Below are 20,980 nucleotides of genomic sequence, written 5' to 3' on the forward strand. Positions count from 1 at the left end.
ATACAGAAGTTTTCTCCTTGCTAAGAAAGGGGGAAAACTTCAGGGGCCTCAGTGAAGGAACTACCTGAGGTCCTCAAGAAAAGCCAGCACTTCAAAAACATGTGAAATCAAAGCAAAAATGTAAAATCTTAGAAGTTCATTGGAACCCTCAACAAAGCTCAATCAAAAGCCACCAGAGCCAGGGGGAAATGAGCAGAGAGTCAATGCGCCACCTCCATTTAAAGTCGCTGTCAGATCATTCCAACAACTAGCAGGGAAAACAAAGGGTCACACCAACTATGTAACGCCAGTTGATTTACCTGAGAAGCTTGTAGGGCCCTCTTCTATAGTGTCCAGGTGGAGAGAGAGTAAACTAAGGTTTTGCAAGACACTGGGGCTCAGTTGGCCTTGCTATACAGTAACTTTTATGACAAGTATCTGAAGCATATCCCTTTTACGCGAGTTGGAGATCTGAGTATTGGCTCTGAAAAATTCCCCTATGATGGCTACATTCCAGTTAAAATAGATTCAGTCCCTCGACTGTGGGGAAGACAGACATTTGATACATTTAACATATTTGTATATTCCATTCTGCCAGGGACAAGACACAACTCTCTCTATTAATTGGAACCAACACTAACCTAGTGAGAAGGTTGCATATTTCTCTAGCTGAGAATGAAGACCTAACACTCAAGGAAATACTCTCAATCACAAAGATTTTTTCCAAGAATGACTGACGTAAGATGTGCTAAATGTTCAGCATAGGATTTGGCTGTGGGAATTTAGGGAGAGAGCAAGGCGAATACCTTTTTTGAGTGATCTAGAAGAAGTCGGAGAGCAATTTGCTGAGATGGAAAGTAGGGAATCATTTGTGAATCCAGGGGCCCTTATGCTTCTCCTATTGTAGTGAGAGAGAAAAATGGGACCCTGCGAATGTATATTGACTACAGAACTCTGAACAGAAGAACCATTCCCGATCAGTCCACTCTTTGAATCGAAGATGTCCTTCAGTGTCTGTCAGAGAAATTGTTCAGTGTCCGAGATCTGAAGAGTGGCTACTATCAGATCTCCATGCATCTGACCGACTGAGAAAAGTCTGTGTTTGTTTGCCCATTTAGGTTCTTTGAGTTCAATGGGATCCCTCAAGGACTATTGGGACTCCTTCTGCATTTCAACTGCTGATGGAGCGCACAGTGGGAGACATGAACCTAACTAAGGTATTGGTGTACTTGGATGATATCATAATTTTTAGGAAGACTTTGGAAGAACACTAAGTGAGACATGAGAAGGTTCTTCAAAGGCTCCATGAAGGACTGAAGTTGTCATTGGAGAAATGTCCGTTCTATCAAACTTCTGTCCACTACCTAGGGCATTTCGTTTCAGCAGAAGGTATTGCCACTGACCCTAAGAAGTTAGAGGTGGTTACCACATTGCCCAGACCAAGAATAGTACCTGACTTTTCTAGGGTTCTGCTCTTATCGGACATTCATAGTGAATTTCGCAAAGATTGCCTGCCCACTCAATGAGTTACTACAGGGAAAAAGCAAATCTGAAAATTGCAAGGCTGGTCAAGTGAGACAAGGAACTTGAAAGTTGTAAGAACCCATTCAGGAGCGATTGACTTCCCAGTATGAAAGAGCTTTTCATCACCTCAAGAAAAGCTTCACGGAAGCTCCAGTCCTGGCTTACACAGATCCTGCCAAACCATATGGGCTTCATGTGAATGCCAGTTGAGGGGTTGGGTGGAGTCCTAAATCAATAGCAACATGGGAGGTTATGTACGTCCCATAATTTACAATAGTCTTGGTCATCTGAGAAAAACTATCTGGAGCATAAGTTGAAGTTGTTGGCTGTCATCGACAAATTAAAGGATTATCTGTATGGGGCCTCTTTTTGAATGTCAAAACAGACAATCCTATAACTTAACTTATATTCTGACAAAAGCCAAGCTAGACGCCACTGGACATAATTTTATTAGCCGCTTTTGTCAGAATGTTGATGTAATTTGAAATATCAGCCGGGAGTAGGGAGCAGAGGTGCTGATGCTATATCCTGAAATACCATATAATCGGGACACAGAAAGTTTGAGTCCTGTGATGTCTGAGGGAGTCCAGGCTTTGTGCCAAGGCATTGATCATTGGCACAAAGGAGCTATTGGGCACTCCTGATGGGGTGACTCTGATGGCCTCAGCTCCAAGTGCTACCAGTCTGAACTGGGAGGTGTAGGGCTCCCACAATTGTCAGAGACTTGAAGGCAGATTAGAGTGAGCACCCGCTCTACAGTTTAACTTTGAAAGCACTGACCAAACAGGAGTTTGGTCCCAGTCTGCTACTAAATGGTTCATTCATGAAAGCTAGCAGGAGTTCCTCCCAGAGAAACAGATGAGCAGTACTACTGGCTCTTCATGATGAACATGGGCACTTAGGATCAGATAGGACCTTTTTAGATTGGTTAGGGACTCTTTCTTCTGGCCTGTTACGAGAGCAGAAGTAGAGAGCTACTGTCACTCATGTTTACAGGCATTCAAAGGATATTTCTACCAACCAAAGCTGCCCTCGTGGCAAAACAAAAGTGTAGTATGTAATGCAGGTACAAATAATGTAGATCACTAGCTGAATCGGCTTACTTAATACATTTATCTTGCTAACTTCTGTTGGTTTTAGTTTGTAATGTGTTACAATTGTTTTCATTTGTGACCTTTCTTGTATTTATTAAGGGAGTTTGTTGTATTGATGAGTTTGATAAAATGGATTTGAAAGATCAGGTGGCCATTCATGAGGCAATGGAACAGCAAACTATATCAATCACCAAAGCTGGTGTAAAGGTAAGAATGCTATATCCGTATTGTAAAGATTTCAATATACATAATGTCTTATGATGGATTCAAGCAATCTATAGTTGATTTTTTTGCAGTGCTATTTAGCAGGTAAGTGTATGAGGGGTTTTTTTCCCTAAGGATTTTGAAAATAGTATTAAGTAGATTGTACCAATTATGACACAGAGTAATGTATTGGTGTGACATATAGGCTTTAAATTGAGGATCCAGTTGCATGATGCTCTCTGGGCAGGTAATCAACTGCAATATATAACTGGGAGTTATATATAACTGCCTTTTTGAAATGGAAGCTGACATTTCCGTAGTTTGGTAAAGGTCCATAACTATCTACATAATTTTTGTTGATGGCGTAAATTACAGCTTGTTAAAACATTTTGTTTTTTAATTTTAAAAAAATTACCTTTTGTGCAGTGGTCCCAATCCTTCTCTTCTGGAATCCCCCACTGGGGTTCCAGGATACTCTTCTTGGTGTGCCACCAATGGAAGTCACTTCTTATGGTGAAACACCTGCAGGCTCGCTCTATTGACACACGCAGTGTGGCACATCCCCATTTTCTGCTCACAGGATTTGATTGACAGTAGCAGGAGACAATGGCTCCCAACTCTGCCCCTGAGCAGAGAGGAAGAAGAGGGCTGACAGACGGGCACAGTGCTGAATTGAGATAGGGCCAGGTAAATATATAGTGGGTGAGGGGGCAATACAAACATTGGGACATTTGGGGAACAACCATTTTATTTATATATATATATATATATATATATATATATATATAATTTTTTTTTTTTTTACAAGATCATGTAACTAAATGTTCATTTTCTAAAATTCAGTGTGAATTATTTGCTGCTGCCAACTGGCTTTCAATTACCAGCTGGCTAAATGTCATGTTGGTTCAGAGCGAACGATAATTCTAGGTTCCTGCTCCCTGGCCACGCACCCAAATCCTAACAATACAGCTGTACAAAGTTGTATACATCTCACGGTTGTGGCATATTTAAAGTTTGTAAAGGCTAAAGGTTTTTTTTATCTTCATTCTATGTATGAACGTAAAAAACTTTCAGTGTGCAGCTCCTCCCTCGGCCCCCTAATACTTAATCAGAATAAGAATACTTTATTACTCCCAAATGAAAATTATTAAAGAGAAGCTCAGTCTTCCCAAAATAATTAGGTCAGCAGCTACAAATACTATAGCTGCTGACTTAAAAGGACACTTACCAGTACAGGGGTCTAGTGCCGCCGTCACCTGGGCTATTCTTCACTTGCCCCTAGGGTTCCTAGCACTGGCATTGTAAGTAAGCCTTGTGGCTTCACAGCCAGTTTCCTACTGAGCTTGCATGAGTTGCACTGCTCCTTGAGATAGGTCCTGCAGTCTTCTGGGATCTGTGAAGTGTCCCAGAAGACTGCGGGGGGGAAGTAGGAGGGCTGCGTAAAACTGACCCAGATGTGGGAGCAGGTACCAGTCCCAAAAAGTGTCAAATGTGGAGGGGGGAGGAGACAGATAAGTGGAGCTTCCCCTTCTGGCTGGAGCTCCACTTTAAGTAACAGCCACATTCAATGAAGACGACACAAGAACACAAGGAACGAAACAAGACAATATGGCACAATACAATTGCCAATAACCACAAATAAACTCTAATAAACCACCCATACTTCTAAAGTACAACATTGAATAAATAACAGATTAAAAAATAAAATTTGAGGCGTGGCTTGGCATGTAATGTGGATAGCAGCACAGTGAAGGAGCTCCTTCAAGCCCGCAGCTTCTAAGCAAAACTACTGGTCTTCCTCAGCTCGTACATTTGCAAGTTTACTGGTCACCACTTGGGGACACAGTCACGCGGCTTATCCACCACTTCAGGTTCCCATAGTATCCCGGATATTTTTCAAACAGGGAGACTGCAGCTAAGATGGTGCCAGCCGGCCACAAAGATGACTACAGCGACGGGATCGCAAACTGCCTCAGAGGACATGGTAAGAGGCCCCGGAACCTCAAACACCCTCTTACTCAGACGTGACGACATTTTGTAGCTGACATTAAAAACACTTTCTCGTTGGCTATCACGGAGCTTAAAGCCAATTTTGCTAGCGCTCACTGAGAAGATGATGGGGTCCGAGAAAGCAGGGCATAGGAGAGAATGCTATAGCACGTTTGGAAATTGCCTAAGATACTCACTGCACAACTGATTACTATGAATCAGCATTTGGAAGATCTTGACAACAGGGGGTCGGAGGCACAATATTCGTGTAAGGGGACTCCCTGAATCAGTTTCCACAGATCAAATTGCCTCGGCCCTGACCTCCCATATTTAATAATTTACTGGAACAAGCAACTGATATCCCGATCGAATTTGAAAGAGCCCACAGATCAATAAGGTCAAAACATGTTGAGACAGCGCCGCCAAGAGATAATTTGCTGTTTTACCAAATTACAAGCTAAAAGAGGAGATCTTGAAACGGGCGAGGCAAAAAAAGCTCATTACTTTCAACGAGCACAAGATAACTCTGTGTACCAAGACCTATCCCCTATTACGCTGGGCAACTGCAAAGCCTTACACCCCTTACTTGGACTTTTGAGAGGAAAAACGGCAAACTGCTCTACCTTTTTAAAACTCCTGATGACTTGCCATCGTTTGTGAAGCCCTCCAATTTGCTCAATTGGATCTACCTGACTGGTATCAAAGGATCTGTCTCCCCCCCCCCCCCCCAATGACTCCTAATACTCCACATTAATCACCTACAAAACATTCACCCAAAAAAGAGAAATTCCAGAACACCACCAATCAGGATCAATTCACTCCACTCCAAATGAAAAAGTGTCAGGGCTCTGGAATCTCTACTTGAACTGTGGCTCAATCTGTTAATTCCTAGCTCTAAGAGCTCTATTTTTCTAATGTCCCATTGTTTCAGGACTGTGTCCTTTCACAATAGTACAAAAAACGATCACTGCCCCAGTCTATAACTGGCCTTCACAATAGACCTACCCAAAATGCCCCTTTTATTGAACTGTTAGCCTTATGGTTCCATTACTTGGATGCCTGCTGACGACCCTCCTGGAACTTAACTTGTGGTGTTCAGCGGTGATGAAGATCAGGACCATGAGAATGATAATCACAATGACCTTGGATGCATTACATATAAGGTTCCTGGATCCATTATTGCCTTTACATCCCCGAGGACCTGGTTCCTTTTTCTATTGACAGGGAAATAGGTGAACGACTGCATTGGCTAACCTGTATGCCCACTTTTAAAGATATTTTTTTTTTTTTTGCGCATAGCTGCATGTGCTGTGTGCCATACTATTTGGATCTCCTATTTGACTGAATTTCTTGTGATATTTCTTCATAGGCCAGTCTGGCTTGCCTCATTGGTTCATACCATAGACCTCATAAAATGCACCAAACTTTAACCTCGTATTGCTCTCTATCCTATTCTTGATGATACAGTGGCAAACACATTTCTTTTTCTGTGCTGATAGTGATCACTCACTTAAGACGTCTCCACCTCTGGAGTACCGTGGGTTTTATTTTCTAACTTCCATTCATACTCGGTGTGGTACCAGAGGCAGGTCAATACGGTCCTATGCCGTGATCGTCTAGATTTATCAGAATGAATCCCTGCATATATTGTTTGTTTTCTTATCTCTCATTCTTCTCTGTTCCCATTATTTACGGTTTGGTACTGAGACTATTTGGTTCACAATGTTTCTGTATTGGGTTACCAAGTCTACTTAGAACTTTGGCTTAATTGCTTGCTCAGCAAGTTATAATATATACAATACCTGTATAATTCAATATTAATATTTTTTCAATCCATGTAGGAATGTAAGCTGCTAGTACAATTTGACTTTCATATAACATTTGTTGATTTTACTACGACCTGTTTCACCCCTCCCACTGCCGCCACCAGTGTGATACAAGTGCCTATTAAGAATTTGTTAGTGTTTCTGCATTTACACTACTTTAGGCGCTCGTCAATGGAAGTGAGCTCTGATAACTGCTAAAGCATTGTTCAAGGGATCCTTTTGTAGTTTTCTTACCCTCCCTTGCCCCCCCCCCCCTTCTTCTTCTTTTTTTTTTTTTTTCTCCCTCTTCATCCTTACTACTTTAATTCACTGATTTATTATAGTAAATATACTCTTTGGTGGTTCTAGCTGAATTTCTCATTGGAAGTTATACACTTCTCTTTAAACAATGGCTTACTTGGGAAAGAGTCCCACCTTAATTTTGCATAATGTCAAAGGTCTCACTATCCGAGAAGAGGATACAACTACTGAGAGAGTTAAGGAAAGTGAAACCTTCCTTTTGTGTTTTTGCAGGAGACTTGCTTCCAATCTTGGTCCATACTGCATTTATTTGACAAAATCTTGATTTGACTGTAACATGCACTGAACCCATTACAAAAATCTAAAGGCATGTCCATTCATATACAGAAGCATATGGCGTTTTCCATTACAACAATTTATAGATTCCCAAGGTAGATTTATCTTCTGAAGGGCACGTGGCAAAATATGCGTTTGCCGTCGACTGTATTTTGCTAGGAGGTGATTTCAACATACCCCTACAACCTATACAAGACACGTCTAAGCACGTCTAATAATGCCTACAAAATTTTTAAACCGATCAAAATCTTGTTGAATTCCCTCACCTTAATGGATTCATGGCAAGTGGTGCACCCCACAGGTAGAGACTACACCTTTTACTCAGCACTCTGCGAAAAAGCACTTCCGCATTGACTGTCTTCATCACTCATTGTGATCTACCCACACTTTAATCCACAGACATAGGGATACAAATGTTTTTCAACCATTCCCCTGTGTCGGTGTCATTGGAACTTACTGGCCTCCTAAATCCTACCTTATTGACAGATTCTTCTACTCAACAAATTATGGAAGCTATGAAGTCCTATTTCCAACTTAATTTGTCAGGTGAATTGTCTCCTTGATAGTGTGGGAGGCTCATAAATGGGCATTGCATGGAGAATTTTTACGTTTTATGGTCACAGAAGAAAAGCGACCAAACCTATCATGAGAGAGAAAGCTAATTGCAACCCTTGAAGCCCAACACAATCAATCAGGAGCAGAATCTGTGGGGGCTGAATTGTCTGCTACTCTGCAACAATTGCAATCCTTGCTGAACCTTACAGCCAAATGTATCCTTTTTTTTTTTTTTTTTTTTTTTTTTAAAAAAAGGGTTTTACTGCAAACAGTTATAGGAGTTTGTAAATTTCTTGCAAGAGCCTTGAATATAACTCATCTATTTTACTAAACTTCATAACTTCACCATGCTCATTCAAAGGGGGTTGAGGGTCTTCTGTTGTCTACTGAAGCAGAAAAGGCTTTTGACCGGGTTGCTTGGGACTATGTTAGTTACTTGCAGGCATATTGGTTTGAGACCACACATACCATCATGGATATCTGCTCTATAGCACAATCCCCTGGCAAGACTTAAGATAAATGGTACTTTCTCTGATGTAATTTACATCAAGGTTATCTTCTTTCGCCTTTCCTGTTTATTTTAACCCTGGAACCTTTTATTTGCACAATTAACAATAACCCTACTATAGGAGATTTTGTGGTAGGCCCTAAAACCGCAGCATATGCAGATGACTTTTTTTTTTTTTTCTTTTTTAGTACCCAACCCCATCTTTCTACACCAAACCTTATTAAGGCTTTTGAACATTTTGGATATATTTCCAATGAGCAAAATGGCCACGCCGCCACGTCCGGTTTTGCACAATTGCGTCAGACGTCACGTCTCTGACGCATTTCGGCACTTCTGGACTTCTTCTGAAGGGATTTTGTTGACTGGAAAGACGTGTTTTATATCTCAGGAAGCTGCTGTGGCTGAGTCATGGGAATCTATTACTGAATGTTCAAAGTCCCTAATGTAAGATGCTATATTAAATGATTTGGTACCTATTATATCATGCTACATGGGTTCTTGTCTATCTTTTGAGGATGATGGTGCATTAAAGGTTCATCCTGCATACAGCTATTGAGAGCCTGAAAGTTACTGCTAAAACATCTGAATATCCCTTAAGGCTTGATATTACTCAATGAGGGTAATTTTATGCATTCTTGCCATATAGAGGTGGTCACGGAGTGTTCACTTTTATTTTTTATTTATTTATATTTTAATATTTAATTTTTTTTTGCTTAAAATTGATTTGATTATTTAGTTAATTTTTTTTTTAATATAATTACATTTTATATTGTATTTTTTGTTTTTCCGTGTACACAATTTGTCACTATTAGTTTATTTATAGTGTACACAGTGATTTCTGCACGATTCACGTGTTACTCACAGTTGAATCTATTTTATTTTGCACAGAATATAGCATATACTTATTTTGAAGGTATATACTTATTATTTGAAGGTAATACACTTTTAGTTTTTTTTTTTTTTTTTCGAGGTATTCACTGGGTCCGGAATGATGGAAATATTGAAGTTGGACACACAGGATTGAGAGATTTTGTTGGACTTGGAAATTTATTTATTTCTTTGCAACTTTTATTTATATTTTATTTATATTTAATTTTATGGTTTGATTTTAATAATTTAAGTGAAGGCTAAGAAAAAGGTTTTGAATATTTATTTTTAGTATTTGTTTTCAGGTGTGAAAGTGTGACTTTTTCTTGGGATGAGAAGTTGGATATTCACTGAGTTTTATTTAGGTTATAAGTTTCCGAGTGATTTATTTAATAATGCTTCCCCAGCATGCCACTGCATACAGGAGAGCACTGACCACCACAGACTCTAAAACCTCTTCAGCATTGTCTGGCAGACGTTAAGACCTCAGCCTCAAAAATAGGTAATAAGCTGGAGTCAGGAGGAAACACTAAGGTGCTCTATAGACGGGCCAGAGCTGCCTCTATGTGCACTGCCAGATGCGTTTAATTCTCTACTACATCCACATCCACTCCTAGATGGAGACTAGGGTTACCGGTGCCTTCCTCCTTTTCAAATCCACAACCAGCTTTCCTTGTCACATGGTGTGAGCATAAATGTGACGGAGTTCTCCACCACAGTCCTGTACTCAGACTCTTCCTCATCCCTGATACATCCCACTACCACAGAGTCATCAGAAAACTTCTGAAGATGGAGGGACTGTCTGGTAACTGAAATCGGTGGTCTAGACAGTAAAAAGTGAGCGAGAACTGTCCCCTGTGGTAGTCCAATACTGCTAATCACCCTATCCAACACACAGTTTTGCAAATGCACATACTGTGGTCTTCCTGTCGGTCTACAATCCATGACCACAAGGGAAACATCAACCTGTATCACTGCTAGCTTCTTGCCCAAGATATCCAGCCTAATAGCATCAAAAGAACTGAAGTAAAAAAAAAATGACCCTCACAGTGCCCGCTGGGCTATCCAGGTCATGCGATTTTAGCGGGAGCCAGAGCCATCTGGCTTACCTGAGCCAGATCTTGATCCAACGATGTGCACAATAGCATCGGCTCTCCTGGGCCTCCCCCTCCTCATTAGCTGAGACCCAGCAGTGGGAGCCATTGATTCCTGCTGCTGTGGATCACAGCCAGTGAGGAGGGAGCAGGAGGCAGGGCTAAGCCACCATGCTCTGTGTGTCCTATAGACAGAGGCAGCTTGGGAGCAGGCATGCTCAAGGAGCATGCTCTGGGGGCTCTCAGCGGGGGGAGCACCAGAAGGGGACCCAAGAAGAGGAGGATCAAGGCTGCTCTGTGCAAAACCATTGCACAGAGCAGGTAAGTATAACATGTTTAAAAAAAAAAAAAAAATCTGAAACCTTGGTATCACTGTAACTCGGCCGACAGATTTAAGTGACAAGTGACTGTCAAACTCACCCTTTTTTATTTTTTTTGTATAATTTATTAATTTTTTCTGATACAAAGAACATTTTAATACATAATACAAAATAAATAAGGGCATACACCTAGTACATCCCCAATACCTAAATTCCTTTTGAAACACATTTACCCCTGTCCACATCCTCTTCTGTTTTCCTCCCTCATGGTTCTCTATCCATTTCTATACCCCTCCATCTTACATCTTTTCTTTCTCTCTGGATCTCAGTTAGGCTTCCTCTTATATATTCCACCTAAACTGCAATTAATTCCAGATATTTTTTAAATGTTTTAAAATTGAACCAGCTACTCCATGCTTTCCTAAATTTATCTAATTTACCCACCGCAATATGATGCAACTCCTCCAACCTATAGATATTTTCCACTCTGTTTATCCAGTCTTGGTGACTCTGAGACTTGCCAAAATTTGGAGATGAAGCCCTTCGCCACACTGACTAAATAATACAGTACCCTATTCCTGCACACGTTTATTGAAGGTTCAGGTTTATAAAACAAACACATCCATGGATCTCTCTCCCACATATTTCCTGAATGAGTTGTAGTATTCCCTTCCAATTGTCCTGCATATTCGAGCAGTGCCACCATAGTTCCCTTTTCCTCACAACCTCTCCAACACAACGGAAGCATCTACTTGTTGTTTATGTGCCTTATTCGGTGTGCTATACCATGTCGCCAAGCATTTGTAATTCATCTTAACTGTGCTCATATTCATCAACCCATGTGTTAATTTGAATATTTTATTCCTTTGCTGTTCATTCAGTTCTGTTCCAAGCTTTTCCCAAAAACCGAGGAGGATCAACATATTCCATATCCATATGAATCCTATATATCTTAGAGGTAATTTGTCGAAGAGCTGTAACTACATTTACCAGCTTTTCAAATGGATACAGATCTTCCTCGGTCCTCAATGGTTGTAGGAGCACTGAAACAAAGTGACTAAATTGACAATACCACCACTCATCTAATGTGAAAAATAGATCCCCTTTCTTCTTTAAATCTAAAAAGTGTACAATTCCTTTTATTCAATATGTCCTTCAAATGTGCATTTTTATCTGTAAACCATTTCCCAGAAATGCTATCCTTCCCTGGGGGGAAACACTCTGTTCACCCCAGGGGAGTCATAAGTGAATTATATTTCCACCATTTTTGCTTATACAACCTATCCCAAACATTTAAAATTATCTTTGTTGGTGAACTAATATTGATATCTAGTGTGAGAAAATTATGTGGTATCCACACCATCTTCGCTAACTATGCCCTACTCAAAATCCCTTCCATATTCTCCCAACCTTTCCCTTGTACATTAAAAGTCCAGTCTATTATACGTGATAGTATCAACGCTAAGTAATATTTCTTCATATTGGGCAAACCCAAGTCCCCCCATACACAGCACCTCATAACTAATTCTCGGTTTATTTTCCCAAATAGACTTGAATATCATTTTCTTAATTATCTCAAAAAATGATCCTGGAAGGTGTGCTTGTAGCATATGAAACTTATACAGGATTTTTGGTACCATCTTTACCAGATTTATACGACCTATCCACCTTTTGACAATCTCCTCCACTCTTCCTTTATTTTGTTTATTAATGGGATTTAATTAACCTGATATAGGCCTTTTTATTGGAGTTAATTTTACTCCCAGATGGCCTATTTCTTTTCCCCTCCAAGTGAATGGAAACTCTTTTGAAGACTCAACTTTGATTTTGATAAACTGATGTTTAAAATCTCTGATTTTGCAGAGTTTATTGTCAGCTTTGACAGCTCGCCATACTGATTTAACAATCTCACTAAATTAGGCAATGTTATTTTAGGATTTACAATGTAAAACTTGTCATCCGCATATGCTACAACCTTGTGTTCCACATCCCCTATTTTTATTCCTGCTATATCTATACACTTTCTTATCCTCGCCAGAACAGGTTCCAAGGACAATGCAAATAACAAAGGTGAGAATGGACATCCTTGTCTAGTACAATTTTATACATTTTAAAGAACTGCGAGAGGGATCCATTAACCTTAATGGCCGCTGACAGGCCATTGTAAAGCCCCTTTATCCACCTTAACATTTTAGTCCCTATTCCTAAGGCCTCCAATGTATCAAATATAAATTCCCAATTAACCCTGTCAAAAGACTTTTTTCAACATCTATCGACAGGAACACTGTCAGCAATTTCTCTTTTTACCCTTTTGTAGGAGGAGCAATGATCTCAGACCATTGTCCCTACCTTCTCTTCCTGGAATAAATCCTACCTGATCTAGGTGTACCCACTCCGACATCAACGCCTTCATTCTGGTTGCCAGTACCTTTTTAGCATACAATTTGGTGTCAATATTCAATAAGGATATGGGCCTATAACTAGCACATTGTACTGTCTTTCCCTACTTTAACCACCTCCTGCCCGCCATATAGTAATATGACGGGCGCAAGGTGGTTCGCTTGTTCTGGGAGGACATCATATGACGTCCTCCCATTCTCACTGGGCATGCGCAGCTGAGGGAGCACGCAGCGCGGCGATCGGCTGTGCACTGTGTCCCTCGGACACAGCGGATCACCAATCACGGAAAGAGCTGAAGATGACGGCTCGGTCATGCGATCAACTGTGTCCAATCACAGCTGATCACATGTAAACAAGGAAAAGCCGGTTATCGGCATTCCTCACGCTGACAGCTCGAGAGGAGAGGAGAGCCGATAATCAGCTTTCCGCGGAGGGGACATGTACACTGATCATCAGGGCACTGATGATCCAGCAGCAGTGCCACCTGTCAGTGTCCATCAGTGCTGTGCCAGTGCCCATCAGTGCCACATATCAGTGCTACCAGTGCACTTCAATGCCACATATGTGCCCATCTGAGCTGCCTTTCAGTGTCACCCATCAGTGCCAGTCAGTGCCGCCTAACAGTGCCGCCTATTAGTGCCAGTCAGTGCCGCCTATCAGTGCCATATATCAGTGCTGCCTTTCAGTGCCCATCAGTGATGCCTGTCAATGCCCATCAGTGCCACCTACCAGTGCCTCCTCATCAGTGCCCATCAGTGCAGCCTCATTAGCGCACATCAGTGAAGGAGAAAAATCACTTATTTACAATTTTTATAATAAAAACTAAGAAAAAACATTTTTCTTTCAAAATTTTCAGTGGTTTTTGGTTTGTTTAAGAAAAAATAAAAAACCCAGAGGTGATTAAATACCACCAAAATAAAGCTCTATCTGTCACAAAAAAATTATAAAAATTTCATATGGATACAGTGTTTGACACTTTGTCATTCAAAGTGTGACAGCGCTGAAAGCTGGAAATTGTCCTGGGCAGGAAGGGGGTATAAGTTCCCTGTAGGCTAGGGGTTAAATAAAATCGTTCTATAAGCCTGAAAGGACTCCTCCCTCATTTTCAGTCCCTCCCCTATTGCAGTCATATAACCACACATTATAGGGACAAGGAGATCTTTTAATTTTTTTTAAATATCCCTCAGTGTATCCATCCGGGCCAGGACTCTTTCCTGCGGCCATATATGTTATGGCCAGGGTAATTTCCTCCAGGGTAATTGAGCTCCCTAGGGACCCTAATTTTTGTGCTAATCTTGGCAACTCTACTTTAAATATTTCTGCCTATTTTTATTCTTTTCATCTTCCATTTCTTTTTGATTTCTGGGGCTCACATCGTACAGCCTGCTATAATATTTATGAAACTTATTTGCCGTACCAGTGGTGGTGTTTCCTCCTTTTACCATCTTTTAATTCTTTCTATAACATTTTTCTATTTCTTTTCCGTAAAACTCGCCCTTTAAATTCAATGGGACCATGCCGCAAGTGTGCGAAACGCATACAAGTGCAGTCGTCAAGCATTACAGGATTAAATCAGGTGGTGAGGAGGCAACAAAACACAACCTCTGAAAAGTGACCACAATGCTAATTGTTTTTTGGGACACCACAATTGGGAATTGAGTCTTTTTACAGTTAATGCTGAACTGAAGAGTTGTAAAGGAATTTTAAGCATCATTTACTGATTATTTTATTGCTAATTGTGAATATAGGTTTGAAAAAACCGTTGCATAAATGTGACCTATCATTTTTTAAAAATTAATAGTGTTAAGCAATTTCTGCTAGCCAAAAATTCAAATATTGTCTTTGTTAAGCACGATTTTAAATTATGCTGCTTAAAGTGGTTAAATTACCTTTGTTGTTTCTTCTGAAATACTAAAGTTGTTGGATTGGTGCATCTTTTTATAATGCATTTAAGAAACATTGTAATATTAGCAATTTAAATAATTTTATTTCAATTTAATTTCAAGGCCACTTTGAATGCCCGCACATCCATTTTGGCAGCCGCAAATCCTATTGGTGGAAGATATGAGCGATCAAAATCTTTAAAGCATAATATAAATCTTTCTGCTCCTATAATGTCCAGATTTGATCTTTTTTTCATTCTAGTGGATGAATGCAATGAGGTAGGTTTTTATCCTTTTTTTTTTTTATTTTCTGACTTAATCTACCTGTTTACTTGTGTAGTGTTCCTCTAGTTAGCTAGGGGGAGCTAGATAGGTTTTCAGCTAGAGGCTGGATAGCAACCTGGTGTGAGTCAGCCTGGGATGAGTTAGCCAGGTTAACGTGGGTTAGGGCTGCGGGTTCTGCAGGTCAGTTCCCTGATATCTCCGATTGCTCGAAGTTTCTAGAAGGCAAGGGGGTAAGGAGGGGCTGATCTGCATACTCAAGGGACTCTGACCAGTCCTCAATCAGGAGGCTTGGCATGGGGTCAAGGTAGCCATTAAGTGTGAGAGCCTGATCAGGAAGTGAGGTCAGTGTCAGGTGGAAGATGGAGTTAGGCTGGAGTGGGGAGCCTGGGAGATGGGCATACTTGCAGGCAGGAGCTGGGAAGGAGGATCTTTCAGCCCCAACCGGGACAGCCTGGGAAGCAGGATAGGAGCCAGCCCAGCATAAGGCCTGAAGGCAGCCACCAACCCACAAGCTTACAGGAGAGAGGACTGGGTAATCCTGCACCCCTCGGGCTGGAAAATGAGAGAGGGCAGTCAGGCGGCTAACCCAACTAGCTCCTCATCTGAGGCGGTTTTACTAAAGTGGCAGTTTTTGGGTCCCCTTTCTCAGGGACTCCCTCAGTCAAATGGGTGAAGAGGATCCATCTGGGTCTGAGGCGGTACACCAGGAGGGCTGGAGAAATATTCAGAGGAGAGACTTTCACTCTGTTATCCACATCTGTACATGGCTGCTAAGGAGTTTGTCCTCCACATTTCTACAGTTCCTTGGGCATCCTATACACCCATTAACCCCATCAAAGTTAAATATCCCTTAATAAAACTACAAAAACAAGCTCAAGGACTAGTTACTGTCTCTAGTGTGGAAGGAAATGTGTGTTGCCTGGCTGTGCAGGACTAAAAGGGGACACAAAACTCAGCAACTCCTAAGGGGGTCGTACTACACTTGTATCCATATACACTTGATTGGCATAATAGTTAGTTTTTGTGTTTCATTGAACTGTAAGTGATTAGAGGGGTTTATACCCAGTCAAATTTGGGTACTTGTACTAGCTGCAGTTAATCTACTAAATACATGATTGTATTATTGATATTTCTTTATACTGTATCTGCCTAGAGTTTATCTTTAAGGATGACCTGTATGATGTTTATACCTAAATTTTTTTATTTTTAAGTTGCATAGATGCATCCCAGCAGTTATGTCCAATTACACTGTTCAACAAATTTTTATTTTTTGCCAGTTTTGGAAACAAAAGGATCCATTTCTTAATGAATTTCACATTCTGAGTTCAAATATAACAATGAAATTTGTCAATTGGCTCTAGTTTTTCTGTAAACGGAAAGTTTTCTACTATAGGCGTAATGACTACATAATGCACACTAATTATATAGATAGATGTCTTTCCACAAATATAAAGCAAGTGATATTGACTACATAACAAAGCCTAAATGGCATAATATATTGCATAGGATTACCAAGAAAAATTATAGCCATAAGCTAAGTTGAATCATTTTAATACTTAGGATTCTCACTAGTTTTGTCTTCAGTTTGTGTCGGTTTTGCTTCTCTTGGCTTTTCTCTTGTATTCGAGGAAAGGGCTATCTTTTACAAGTGCACGTGACTACACGCTTCAGGTTCTTCCTCACTTGACTCAACCACGAAGGATTCTGGTGCTTTAGGAATTGGTAGCCCCTCTCCATGAGGAACTGGACGTATTGCCGATGGAATATTTGGATAGTGCACAGATAACTTTTTCTTCTTATTTAGCCCTTTTGTTGGAGGCACCATACAAAAGTAACAATTACTAACATGATCTGTTGGCTCTCTCCAAATCATTGGCACAGCGAAAGGCATAGATGCCTTTTTTCCATTCAACCATTGCTCCAGTGCCGTCCCACAAGAATTGCAGCATATATGTGGTGCCCAGCTCTTGTCCTGGTCTCCTATCTTGCAGCCAAAATACAAGTTGTAGGCTTTCTTAATCATTCCTGTTATCCTCCTTTTTTGTGAGATAAAAGTTATTTCACCGCAGATATAGCAGAAATTATCTGCTTTATTCACACAAGTTCGAGGCATTACTGAGTAGCCTATATAAGCATAAAACGAAATGTAAAGACGCTGTCGAACTACAATCAGCTACAGATACTGCAGCTTTTATGCAGTGAAGTGATGCAATTAAAGGCTAATATTGCATCATCTCCGTATACATGCAATTTTCTATTGGTCACCAGTATCAATTGCGCAATATGCAGCTGAAGTTGCATCATAATTTTGAATGGCTTACGTCATTAGATGGGTGAATATATCATGGAAACTAGAGCCAATCAACATTTTTTAGGGTCATTTTCGTTTTCAGCACCCCAAAATTATGTAAGATTAGCTAATTTTATGCCCAAAACTTTTTACCTGTTGAACAGTGTTATCAGTATATTTAAAAGCACCTTAATTTTGTGTTTATTACTAAACAAAAATTTGTTTTTGGATATAGTATGGAAGGATTAGAGACTGAAAAGTCAAACATATTCAATTTTTAGTTGTCACAAGTACAGGGATAAAGAGGAATCTCCATCTTCCAATGGACATACTTATACTTATAACAAAGTCAGAGGATATCTCTCCAAAGAGAACATAATCAATTGGTACAGGTCTATAGAGATAGTCTATCATGTACCTGGTGTTGGAGGTCAATGGAGAGAGGGCTTCCCTTGCGGCTAAGTTCCAGACTCCTCTGGATATGGGATAGCAGGAGTTGGGCCCAAAGTAGCACAGGTCGCCTGTAGGAGTGCTTGTCAGAGGTACACCCAGGAGCACAGCTGATGCACTGTAATGGAGTCTGCAGACAGGTGGCACCTGTAAGAGGTATGCAAGCCTTCAGGGAAACAGAGGATTACAGGATAGTCGGTTCAAAGCCAAGGTCAAGTGTCAGGAGGAGATTGGAGCAGACGTAGTCAATAGGATAGCCGGGGTCATACACAGAGGAGCGGGCGAGAATATCCATTAGCCAAGCCAGAATCAGGTCAGGAGTCAGGCAGAGTAGACCGGTCCAAGAGCAAGCTGAATTGGTAACAGGAAATCACAATAGCAAGGGAACTTGGACAACGGTACTGGGGAGCCAGAGATCAGCCATCAATTTGAGGGAGTGATGGGCCTACTTATAAAGGCCGTCTGGCACCAAACTGAGCCAATGCGTGTACAACTATGTGCCAGTGCGCATGCATGTTTCGGCTCGTGTCCGTGCACCAATGCGCATAGATTTTAGCCAATCTGCACTTCTGTGGCCATGCAAGGTACTGGCAGGAGTGCCAGGTCTCCTCTGCTGTGGACAGAGCCCTGACATAGTCTAAGTAAGAGTTGAATGTGTTGCACACAATGTTCCGTCACCAAATGAAGGTCATTTAATCGCATTAAGGATACTATTCTTATGAGACACACAATTCATAATACAGCATACATAAATTAAATTTTGATTTATTTGCTGACATATTGCTTAATACAAATTTCATGATTCTTGTGTAGCACTGTCCCGTTAGGGTCCGCTGAGTTGGTTTTGGGTCCTCCTATGCTCTTCACAGCCAAGCAACATGCATTTTCCTCACTTGTACCTTGAGAGTTAGCAAACAGTCCTTGACCTGGTTTTTAGTTGTTTTTATTAAAGGGTTGACAACTTGGATGGGGTCTAGGGGTATATGGGATGCCCAAGGAACTGTGAAACTCAAGAAAAACCTTTTAGCAACCATGTACAAAATGTAGGCTGGCAAAAAAAGAATAGTGACAATCTCTGTTAAGGAATGCTACAGTCCCTTTTTGGTGTACCTCCTCAGACACCGGATGAATCCTCCTCTTCAACCAGCTGTACTGGGAGTTTCCCTGAGCAAAAGCTTGCAGTTAAGCAGTCGCAGATGAAGAGCAGTTGGGTATTCCACCTGGCCGCCCTCTCCCCATATCCGGCCCAGAGGGTGTAAGAGTACTCATACTGTGCTTGCCTAGTGTGATGGGTTAGTGGCTGTCTTCAGGCCTTGCACTGGGCTAGCTCCTTCCCTGCTAACAGGTTGTTGTCCTAAGGAGACTCTGAGGCAGTAGAGATCCTCTCGTTCAGCATCCTACCTCCCCTCCCTGGAGACTCCACACTCCAGCCTTCCTCTGTCCATCTTCCACCCTAACTCTTGCTCCCCAGGCATCTGTGATACTTGAGGGTTACCCCGATCACCATGCCCAGCCTCCTGCCAGGGGATTGGCTAAGGTCCCTTAAACATGCAGGAGGACATTACATTTATCCTAAACCACTTTCAATTTCTTTGCAAAATTAATTTTGAAATGGCAGTAATGCAGTGCAGCTCTGTTCAGATTTATGAATTGCGAATAACAGAAGTGCTCTGTACATATTCTAGCAGACCCCTGTTGGTCTCCACAGAGAATCTGTCACCTGTACTCTCACATAGGGGATTGAACCCCCCTTTGTCCTAGCAATAAAGTACATTAAACTTTTTTAATTTAACAATTAAACACGAAAAATGGGATTAGTTTACTTTTCTTTTTTTTTTTTTGGTGGTTTATTGGAGGACACAGTTCTGCATTAGATTATCACCCTCTGTGTAGAATGCCACCTGCAGGAGTAGGACACAAGGTACCACTAAGACAAACAACCCAGGGCAGTATCTGAAAGTCATGACAATCCAACGCTGTGGAACAAACTTCAGTTATTCGCATAGCATCTAGGAGTTTGAACATAGATTCCTCCTTGAAATCCTTCTCCCTTTTTAGTTGTTCAAGGAAATCACTAGCTGGGTAATAGACCAGATAACCTAGATCATGGTAGTCTCCCCAGTTACAGATCTCTAGTCTATGCAGTTCATGCTTCATGTGGGTTCAGCTGCAATCACCATGTTTTCTTTGTGGAAATTTTTGTCCCTACCCCTTGTGTCCCCTTAAGAAGCTGTATGGCTGCAGCCCCCAGAGGGAGTCGTCACTGAGTGATTGGTTTAGGGCTATCTTCCCTGTGTGATGAGGTTTGGGTTCGCGGTTACCAAGGATTCAAGGTAAACTCTGCTCCACGTGTTATCAGCAGGGAATTCGTCAGCCAACAACAGGGAACTCCTTGGCTGGCAGCTGACTGTGAACAAAGGAACTGGGGTTGCTTGCTGACAGTACTGACCACATTTAGCCACACGACGTCAGCCAGCATCCCCAGACCCACTGTTTATATTTGGGGTAAAGGGGCCTGGAGATGTGCCGTTGGTTGCTAGGATTTGGTGTCTACCAGCATCCTAGCAACTACAGCCCTGCATGAGATGTGGCCATTTATTGGTGATGGTACTAATACCATGACTATTGCTAAATGACTTTTTGTATTGGTAAATGGCTTATGTAAGGACTTGTAGCATCGACTGCTGCTGCCCAGACTAAATTGGGCAAACAATTGTGTATGCTTTTAGGCAATGAGAACAGTCTTTCCTGCTTTGGTGATTCTTAGTAAGGGGTAATCTTAAGCTTGTGTTTTCCAATGAGCAATAGATATATTTGTATTAGGATTTTTTGTGTTTTGCTGTAAAATCCTTACCTGTGTTCACCCCTCTGATTTTACTGCTGCCCGTTTTTGGTTTTGTTTTGGTTTTTTTTTTGTTTTTTTTTGTTTTTTTTGTTTTTTTTTTTTGGGGGGGGGCTTGCCACCAGCAGGAGCTACCCCTGAACTGTCTTTTGTTTAGGGTACCTAGCATTCAACTCCTGCAGGTGGCACCTGTACCCAGTAGATGATGACATAAAGCAGACAAAAGGATTTTATGGCAAGAACAAAATGCAAAACCATTACAAAATGCAAAACCCTATTTTTTCCAAAATGAGT

At 41.1% G+C, this 20,980-nt stretch overlaps 1 protein-coding gene across 4 annotated transcripts in view; it reads left to right on the forward strand.

Moving 5' to 3' along the window:
* The window catches only part of LOC149469272 (maternal DNA replication licensing factor mcm6), a 128,105-nt gene that overhangs the window by 60,080 nt on the left and 47,045 nt on the right, over nucleotides 1-20,980 (forward strand). For all 4 annotated transcript variants that reach the window (XM_089669484.1, XM_089669483.1, XM_089669482.1 and 1 more), the window contains exons 10-11: nucleotides 2,697-2,804; nucleotides 14,943-15,098. In XM_089669484.1, coding sequence (XP_089525610.1) covers nucleotides 2,697-2,804; nucleotides 14,943-15,098 — 264 coding nt within the window. The remainder of the gene's footprint in view (nucleotides 1-2,696; nucleotides 2,805-14,942; nucleotides 15,099-20,980) is intronic.

The sequence above is a fragment of the Staurois parvus genome, unplaced genomic scaffold (genome assembly GCF_062004578.1).
Source record: "Staurois parvus isolate SC_StPar_1 unplaced genomic scaffold, SC_StPar_1.0 ptg000077l, whole genome shotgun sequence".
Lineage (NCBI taxonomy): Eukaryota > Metazoa > Chordata > Amphibia > Anura > Ranidae > Staurois > Staurois parvus.